General features: G+C 38.6%; 1 protein-coding gene across 1 annotated transcript in view; it reads left to right on the top strand.

Moving 5' to 3' along the window:
• CCNJ (cyclin J) overlaps positions 1-9,252 on the top strand; it is a 9,611-nt gene extending 359 nt beyond the window's left edge. The window contains exons 2-5 of the mRNA XM_014960242.1: positions 1,350-1,560; positions 3,919-4,218; positions 4,310-4,469; positions 6,141-9,252. Coding sequence (XP_014815728.1) covers positions 1,350-1,560; positions 3,919-4,218; positions 4,310-4,469; positions 6,141-6,546 — 1,077 coding nt within the window. The 3' untranslated portion in view covers positions 6,547-9,252. The remainder of the gene's footprint in view (positions 1-1,349; positions 1,561-3,918; positions 4,219-4,309; positions 4,470-6,140) is intronic.
• The last annotated feature ends 838 nt before the right edge of the window (positions 9,253-10,090 follow it).

Raw genomic sequence — 10,090 nt, 5'->3', positions numbered from 1 at the left:
GAGCTACTTTAATAATAAAGCACATCTTATGCCCAAAGCTAAAAATCAGTTTACAGTGACTGAACCTACTAAAAATGTGCTTTTCTACCTGACAGTACTCGATGAGTGCATTATCATTCTTGAAGGTGTGACTGCTAAAGCAACTTCTGGTTTGTTTGGTTGTTTATTTTTCAGGAGTGAGGGGAACACAGGAGGACAGGATAACTTATTTTCTGCCAAAGAGGATAATATAATTGCTACCAAAGTTACCATTGCTAAAGCTAATTTAGTGTTGTGAAAGGTGAATCCTAAAGCTTAGTAGGTGGTGGGGAGTATGTGTTGGTTCATTTTGGGGGTTTTTTTGTTGTTTTTTTTTTTCCACTTCAATGGCATGTTTCAGAACTTTGAATTGACCTTAAAACTTTTAAAACTTTAGGTGACTCCATCCCGACAGTCATCAGACTGTTCCTGCTGGAAATTTTATTGTGCTCAAAATCTTACACTAAGTAGGCTGCACAATCTAACTCAGGAATGTATTGATGATAACAGAAGATAACACTGCTGCTCTGCTGGATGCAAGAGTCGCTACTAGGCAGGAACCTTCTACCAGTCCAAATTTTGTATTCGAAGTAGATCATGCCACAGATCTTTCTCATCTGTGGCGTTGGCAGGGCTTTTGTGTTGTAGGGTCTGTCCCCCTCAGATCTGAGGCACTGTGAGGTTTATGTACGCTTAACTAAAATGCCTGAGAGCACATGGTAAGCAGTGTCAGTGCAATGTCAATTGAATCAGGTTAAGTCAGGGTCCAAGGAGATGTATGCAGCAACACGTGCGTGCCCCATTCCTCTTCCTGGTGGTGCTACCTTCAGCTGGCTGTTAGTGCCTTTCTTCTGGAGGTGCCTGCAGGACATCTGGCAGCATTGGAACGTGCAAACACTTCAGTACAAAGTCTGATTGCTGAGTTGTAGCAGGAGGGGGTTAAGCTGTTGAACTTTGCATTGAAGCAGCTGAGGAGCACTCTCATACCCTTCCTTTTTCCTTGCTGGGAGGTACAGCCGTTGCAGTACAGGTTGTACAACAGAAAGGGTGAAAGCTAAAGTCACTCTAGCCAATTGCACAATTGAAAGATGTTAAATTTTAAATGACTATACTAATGGTGTGCAGAACCAAATTATTTCTCAGTTTTTCTGTAATACAATAAATAGACTTTATTCTGTGAAAAGGGATGCTGAAACAATGGGATCAGAAGGAATAGGGGAGAAATAATTTGAAAATTCCATGATAAATTTGAGAATATCAGCTATATTAATCTGATACCAATTCAAATTAAATGATGATTTTAATAAAATTACATGCTGCTGTCCATCTAGGAGCTGAAGCTGCCCTCCTACAAAGGCCAGTCTCCCCAGTTACATCTGAGAAGATACTTTGCAGATCTGATTGCCATTGTGAGCAATCGGTTCAGACTCTGTCCTGCTGCACGACATCTAGCTGTGTATCTGTTGGACCTCTTTATGGATCGTTATGACATATCTATACAGCAGCTGCATGTGGTTGCTCTTTCCTGTTTACTTTTAGCAAGTAAGTATGTAGCACCAGACTTAACTAGAGCAATATAGGTTCTACTGCCAAATACAAGGCATGTCTTAATGGGATATAGCAGATAGTGGAAACAAAGTGGTTATAAGAGACAGGCAGATCAGTGTATATCAATTTGGCTCAATTGGTAGAGCCTTTCTTCAGACTCTTGTTTTGACTTCTGTTGGTGCCTGATGAAACTGAGGGAAGAAAAACTTTGGTTACAAACTAATGTTTATGCTGGGAAACAAATTATTCCAAGGTGAACTTTCAGAGCTTTATTGTAGGAATAGAAAGACTCTTTCTGAGGACATCTCAAAATAGGTAGATCCAGTGCTGGAAATGAAGAATTTGTATATCTGTGATAAAGGAAGAAATTAAATAAACTATCTGTAGACTGCACTGCGCTCTGCTGATGGCGCTGGAATGCTTCAGATTTCATGAATTGCAATGTACTTTAAGCAAGCTAAGCCTAATGTGAATCCTGTATTGTCACATGCAAAGTGTATGTGACGCTTGATGAAATACATTGATGAATGCACAGTACCCTGAAGACAGAATTAATTACAAACGTTCTTTATGAGCAGTGCTGCATATATTGACCTTGGCTAGATTCTTGTGGTGTCTACCCATCTTTTGACATTTGTGGACCCCTTTTAGATGTCCCCAAAGAAATATGGGTGTAGTTTGCTGGGATGCCTGCTGATACCTGTTCCTAAACCAACAGATTCAGAGAAACAGGTTCTCAGAGCAGAACTAACTGTTGGTTCAGTTTCTGCTGAGCTGTTTTTCTGAATCTATTTTAACTTTCTCAGATATATCACATTGTACCTCTAGGCCCTCTTCGCTAGAAAACAAGAGTGCTGAGGAGTTGGCTATTTTTGGTATACAGCTTCCTTTCGTTGCATCCCATCTCCACCAATACAGCTGTTCAGCAGAAAAGTTAAACAAAAGGGCAATTTCAGATTCTTCTAGGGGTAAACTTTGGATGCCAGCAGCCAACAATCTTGTTTGGCAAAGGATGAGGTGCTGCGTATAAAAACCTTGCCTCAGAAAAATGGATTGGCTTTGAACTAATGCCAAATTTTCAAAGGAGATTCATATTCTGAAGAGATTTTTTTTTTTTTTTAAATCACTTCTGCCATCTTTCACGGCAAGCTGCAAGTAGAGCTCTGAAAGGCTGTGGTACTCACTCTTCTGAGAAGCAGTGTATGAATTGGTTCAGAAAGCACAAACCAGAATGCTGTTCTAAACTTTTGCCCTGTGTGGCTTAAGCAAGCAGTTTAATCAGCAGTGCAATAAGTTGGACAAATCACACTGTGATATATCTGATAAGGTTATAGAAGTAATAAGAGAAATTACTATGTGACTCCTGAAGCTTTTATTTCAGTAATTACTAGAGTATGGGAAACAATAACAGACTGGGACTGGTGTTGGATTAAGTCCTGTATCAGTAGCTCCACTACTAGGAAAAAAAGCAAATGTTCAGTCCTGCAAAACTCTCTAAAAATGTGCATTTACAACATATTGTGTAGTACTGAAGAGAGAGTATAAGATGGAAAAAATTTGCAATGAAATTGAAATAGCAGAACCATGTGGCAAACTGTATGGAAATGTGACATTTGTTTCTCTTATTAATGGGGTTTCTACTTACACAATTTTGCTTCAGGCTAAAAACATACAGTCCTGGCAAGTTAAAGTCCAAGGAAAGCTGAAGCTACTAGCAGTGTTCAAGTTGAAACAGTATGTATGTGGGTTTTCCCATGCACATGGCTGAAATCCACTTGTTTGAACTGCTGGAGCAGCTTACCAGCTATCAAATCTTAAACCATACCCACCATAACAGGTATTAAAAGCAACCACATTTGCTAGAGCTCTAACTATAGTCATTAGAGTTCTAGAAACAAAAAGCACATGTGGGGGCGTTAGGGTGATTAAAGCCAAGTGCTGTGGTGTTGTGTATGCCAAAATACATCACAGTGGTATTTCATTGATGGTGACACATTATACAACAATTTGGTGACAAAAACTTGTAGTATGCAGTGCCAGTGATGTCCTAATCAGCATACTTCTGACATTAGTAACCAGCTTCTGTGTGCCAGGGTGTGAAAACCAGTAGGAAACAGGGCACTGCACAATATCCTAACATGGTGTTGGACATTATCTGATGAAATTTAGCCCTTTATAGTACATACCCCTTTCTGTCTCTGGTGACATCTTCCATTTGAGCTTTGCATCTGCTGGAAAGTCTCACACTTGTTTGACGTAGTAGAATTGAAATATGACCAACGCAGACGTTAGATATAATCTGGTTTATAGTTCACTTGTGCTGAACCTGTCTTTTTTTCTGTTCACCTGAAGGTAAATTTGAAGAAAAGGAAGACAGTGTTCCCAAACTTGAACAGTTGAACAGCTTGGGTTGTATGACTAACATGAATTTGGTACTAACAAAACAGAATTTGCTTCATATGGAGTTGTTGTTGCTAGAAACATTTCAGTGGAATTTGTGCCTCCCAACTGCTGCTCATTTCATCGACTATTATCTTTCTATTGCTGTCCATGAGACTGATCTTCATGATGGCTGGCCAATGGTTTGCTTAGAGAAGACTAAGTTATATATGGCAAAATATGCTGATTACTTTCTGGAAGTATCGCTGCAAGGTGAGTTATGTATTTCAGGTAATGGCTCCTTTGTTGTCTTGACAGACAATGTCCAACTCAAATGAATCTTTTTCTTACTCCTTTTTTCTAGATCATGCATTTTTAAACTATGCCCCTTCTTTAGTTGCTACTGCATGTGTAGCTTCTTCAAGGATTATCTTGCGTCTCTCACCGACATGGCCTACCCGACTGCATCATCTTACTGCATACTCCTGGGATTTCCTCGTGCCATGTATAGAGCGACTGTTAATGTAAGTTAACAACAGCAGCTTTTCTAAAGCCCATTTCTGCATCTGTTGGTATACTTAATTGCTGTTAGTACTGAAAGGAAATTTCTTTTTGAATTTCAGGTTTTCTATTCTAAAAATACTTAGGTATTAGGTAGTACTGTTAGGTAATAAGCGATTTGTTCTTTCCAAAAAAGAAAACCTTATCAGATCTAACCTCTTTCCTGTTCTTTTAACAAACAAACTTCAGCCTTGCATTTCCATTGAACATCTTCTGGCATGCTTTAAGAATCCGTTAAATAGCTTGTTCCCAATCTCCAGTCTGTGAGAGAGCAGAGATAGTGAAGAGTACTGAAGGCATAGGAGCTCCTACTTACTCAGAAGACACTATGCCTTGGAAGTTCAATGGATGTGCCAGCAGATAATGGATTGAACATGCAGACTGTTTGAGTGGCCAACTTTGTGGGGAGAAAAGGGCCAGGAGGTTGTATTTTTTGTATTTTTGCTGTACCCATTTTTGCACTACAGTGGAGAGATACAGCTGGCATAAGATAAAAATGCTAATGAAACCTTACTAGGAATGGATGTTACACAGTCAGTTCTTTTCTTCTAAACCTTATGATCAAAACCTGTGCCCACCATAATGGCTTTCCTCCTACAGAAGTTTGCTGTTGCCCAGATCTAAACACAGTTATGGTCCTTAGAAGTGCCAGAGCAGCTGTATTTGGAAGAATCACATCTTCCTTATAAGAGTGACATTATCACACCTGGTGACCTCCTTTGACTTCGCTAATGTGTGTAATGAAAGGAGTAGTACCTAACACATACAAGTGCTGTTGAGGAGAACTGTTTTCAGTATTGCTCTGAATGCTTTGCAGGGAGAGGTGAAGCCTTTCAGTCATCTTTGCAGTGCACTACAACAAGTTAGCAATATTTTAGGAAAAACTGGTGAGGGGTTGAACTCCAACTTCAAGAGATCTGCCCTCTATAGGGAGTACCAAGGAACTTAGATTATTTTAGGCCCGACTGAAGTGTGTAGGTAGCACCTGCTTAACCTCACCACAAGAGCAAGAAAAAGAGTGTGTCTAAATACCTTTCAGAGGTGTAAATCAAAGGGAATTCAGGTGAGCTAAACTGTTTAACTTAAGTACTGGGTGGGCTAGAAAAAAAGGAGAGAGCAAGGAAAAAAAAATACATTTCCACTATCAAGAACAGGATCCAATATCAATATACGTATCATCTTTAAGTATGGTAACATAGATCTTTAAGAAACACTCTGATAGCATGTCTTAAAAACCTTATACTCTGTTACCCAATTTAAATGAGAGAGAGGCAGCAACTAAGTTTTAATTCCAAGTTCTGGTAATCTGGCACTGTATTGCAGTACACTAGCAGACTTCACTGACGATTTTAGATACTGCTATGTTATTTGTATTGTACATGGCTTTTATCTGCATTTTGTATTGCTATGCAATGAAGTGAAATACTGAAAAGAAAACTATATCCTAAAGAAATAAACTTTAGGTGATTTTAAAGGATAGGTTTAACATTATTTTCGGTTTCCTTTTTTTGAAAGCGTTGGAAGCTTTCAGGTGACTGCACCATTTTTTAGAGTGCTCTTAAAAGTTAACCCAAAAGAGTTTAAATTATTCTAATATCTATTTTCATATGTTCTGTCTTCTCAATTTCTTTTAGTGCACATGATAATGATGTGAAGGAAGCAAACAAGCAAAAAGGACAACATGCTCAGTCTGCCCAACATACTGTATTTCAGACCCCAGCTCCCCAGCATGCGAATGCTCAACAGCACATACCACAGTATCTCCAAGCTCATCAGTCTTCGTTACAGTATCACCATCAGACATCACAGCAGCAAAACTGTCAACAGATATTATCATCTAATCATACAGCATCTTACCCACTTCAGACTTGCCCCGCTGCCTTACAGTCTAGCGTTCAGGCTCGAGGCCATGTACAGACTGGTGCTGCAGTGTCACTAGCTGTTCCGCTAGAAGTAAAGCCATGTGTAAGTGTCTCCTACAACCGGAGTTATCAAGTCAATGGACGATATTCCTGTGTTACTCCCTGCTTTGAGAGGTGATAAGTACAAAATGGCTTTGTGCTTGTTTGTTTTGGGGTGGGTAGTTGTGTTGAGGGGAATTGTTTTGTGGGGTTTTTTTGTTAAACCTTAAATAAGTTTGAGGGCAACTAATTGAATAAAAAAGTGTCTTTCCAGAAAAAGACTGGATTGGCAACCAGTACCATAGCTTAAATACAGACTCAAGCACACAGAACACCCTCTAAAAAAATTGTGTTTACTTGGGGGTAGTGAGTTCTTGCTCTGGCACTTGGAATACTCTGTGCTTCTAACACACATCTTTGAAATACTAGTCAAAGGAAAAATAGCTGTGGATTAATTACAGACTTATCTTTTAATGAAGGAGACATGCAGTATTATTTTGAAGACATTTATGTAATACCAGCATACAGTATTAATACTTACCTTAAATTTACTGAAACTTTAAGAATCTCCAGATACATGGGGACCACAAGAAGAAAAAAAATCTCATCTGGCTAACTCTGTACTTGCCCCCTTTTCAGCACTTGTGTTGGATATTTGCTTTAGGCTAAGTATTTTGGCTAGTTCTTAAGTTTTATACCTCACAGAATAGACACTATGGTTTTGCTTCTTTTCTCCTCCCTATCCTTTTTGCATTTAGAGTAACTCTTTCATACTAACTCAGGGAATTTTCTGTTCATTACTCTGTGCTGCTGATTTGTACATTGGGTATTACTTGAGGGAGGAAGGTGGAGAAGGAAGAGGCTATAGTAAGTGGAGTGCGTTTTTTTTCAGGGCATCTATATGCAGAGTACCAAAGGGACGTGTTAGTATTCACAGAATGCAGATGTGAACTACTGCCCAGCAGTGTGGTATTGAGTAATTGAAGAAAAGAGAAGGTTTCAGCTGAACTTGTACTGTACCAGAACTATTACAGTGGATATAATTCCTCTGTGTACACACACACAAACACATGTGTATTATTAACCAACAGAAAGAATCCTCCAATTGTACTGACAGTATCACTCATACAAAAAAAGTACAGTTAAATGCTTCCAGCAGCCCAGTTCTGTCAGGGTTATGCTGGAGGGAGTTTCTCAGGTAATAGTGAGGCAACTTTTTCTTCTACTGTTTTTGAGTTCTAGAAGAAAATGCAGAGATTTACTCTTCTAAATGGGTGGATCGAAAATATATTGCAGAGTGAACTGCTTTATCACAATTAAGGTGCTAATTACATAGCTTCATGGAATTACACTGTCTTCTGTGGGGTGAGAATTCTGAGGCTCACTCATCCAACTCTTGGATGAAAGCGGTGGTAAAGATATTAATGGAGGATTTTTATTATTTATTTTTTTCTAATACAAGAAGATACCTGACTTTCTCCTGTAGAGAAATGGTAGAATATGGGAGGAAGAGGTATGGATGTCAGGATTCTTACTACTTTAAAATATCTTTATAGTATGTGGGCTTAAGGCTTTTTTCTTTTATTTGTTCTCTTACCACCTCCTCCTTCCCTGTCTCAGTGGCAGCACTTAAATCCATCTGACACCAAAATATTGTGAATCTTGCAGAGACTGTTTTGAAAGCAGGGGCAATTAAGTTACACTATCAAGATGATGCCTTTATCCCAGGAGAGGGGGTCTTACTATAATGTTTAGAATGGAGAGAGGACAGCTGTGTGTTCATTCTGGGGCTGAATGATAACATGCTACAAAAACCTATTTATTGTTGAGGAGAAGAAATCCTGATTCTCTTGTTTTGGTGGTTTTTTTTGGTTGGTTTTTTTTTCCCGCATAAATCCCATGTTTTGTTGTGAGCTTTTGTAGCACATACGTGCAAGTCAAGAAGGATAGGAAGGTGAATGAAAGATGCTAGAGAATCAACTTGGAAATAGGCATAGTGTGGTCAATTCTTGAGTAAAGTGCAAGATGGTTTGCTTTTGATTTATTTTTTTCTCTCTCCTCTCTTCATCTCTTAATGAGTATTTCCCCATGTCTGAGAGTAGTGTTAAGTGAGAGCAGTTTAAGTTCCACCTCATAAGATACCATGCTTTTTGTTCAGCATTGTTACCCACTGAAGAGGGAAATGGACTTCTTTCTGCAGGTTTCATTTTGTTGCAATGCTATATCCAAGTCCTCAGTGCTCTAACTACCTCTGATGCGATGAATGTACAGTCTTGTAATAGACCATGACTTGAAATAACAGCAGATGCCTGTAGCAATGTTTTTCTGTAAAATCTTTAAATTGGCTAACTTGTCATCTTTATTTGTGATGCAGCAGTATACGCTCTTCTTTTTGGGGGTATTAGTAAATTTATCCCATAAGCATTTGATATATAAAAATTTACCTAATACTTAACACTGGAATTAAAATGGGTGGGGGGCTTATTCAGTTAGTTAATACTGCAAAATTACATATCATAGGGTGTTTCTTATTTGACTATTTTTTAAGACATTAGGTCAACTGTAAAAAGATTCACTACATGGTGTTTGTTTTTAATTTATTACTTAGTCTGAGTTTTTTCTGACACTACAGCTGCATAATAACTACAGAGAAAATGTACACTGAACAGTTTCAATATATTATTTAAAAGGGCTTTACCAGTGTACATTAAAAATACACTGTTCTTACTATTAGAACCAAAATGTGTTTTTATGGCATAAATAAGAATGGTGCTCCTAAATGCAAAATGTCCAAAGCAATGGAATCTTTGTGAGTGCTATGCATTCAACTTATTTTTAAAAATAAAACTAGTTTTCAGTAAGAATGCTCTAGTGTGTGTTATGCTTTTGTGGGGGTAGGATTTTTTTAAAATATGTAAACTGACCTTAGTCTGTTTTGCATCATCCCTGTGTATGGGCTGAAGATGTAAGGAAGAGTCTCTTCTTTCTCCCACCCTTTCTGTGACACTGTAATAAGCTTCAGTAACACTCTGACTTCACAATAAATAAATAAAAAAGGAAGGAAATCATGGAGGAAAGGGCTTTGAAACTAGTAGCACCCACAGACTCTACTAAACATTGTGCACTTCAACACACAGTCTGGTACACAGCTGTATCAAAGAAATCAAGAACAAAAGAACTGTAGTAGTTCAAGAGCAGGGGGCTGTTTTTTGTTTTTTTTTTTTTAAAAATGATACTGGCAATCTCATAATACTAGAAATCATCTAGAAGATGTGGGAATAGCCTTATGTGAAGAGCTACATGTGCTTAGGTTATTTACAATGGTTGTGAAGGCTCAATCATGCTGATGGCAGCGTAAAATAATGTGATGCATCCTAGCAGAATGCTTTTGGATGCTTACAATTTCTGATAACTGCTTCTTAGAATTGTAGAATCATCTAGGTTGGAAAAGACCCTTGGGATCGAGTCCAACCATCTACCCTACTCTACAAAGTTCTCCCCTACACCATATTCCCCAACACCACATCTAAACGACTCCTAAACTCATCCAAGGATGGTGACTCAACCACCTCCCTGGGCAGCCTGTTCCAGTGTCTGACCACTTGTTCTGTGACGAATTTTTTTCTAATGTCCAGTCTAAACCTACTTTGTTGCAGCTTGAAGCCATTCTCTCTTGTTCTATT

This window comes from Calidris pugnax, unplaced genomic scaffold (assembly GCF_001431845.1).
Source record: "Calidris pugnax isolate Ruff unplaced genomic scaffold, ASM143184v1 scaffold4, whole genome shotgun sequence".
In the NCBI taxonomy this organism is placed as follows: domain Eukaryota; kingdom Metazoa; phylum Chordata; class Aves; order Charadriiformes; family Scolopacidae; genus Calidris; species Calidris pugnax.
This window is presented reverse-complemented; position numbering and strand designations above follow the sequence as displayed.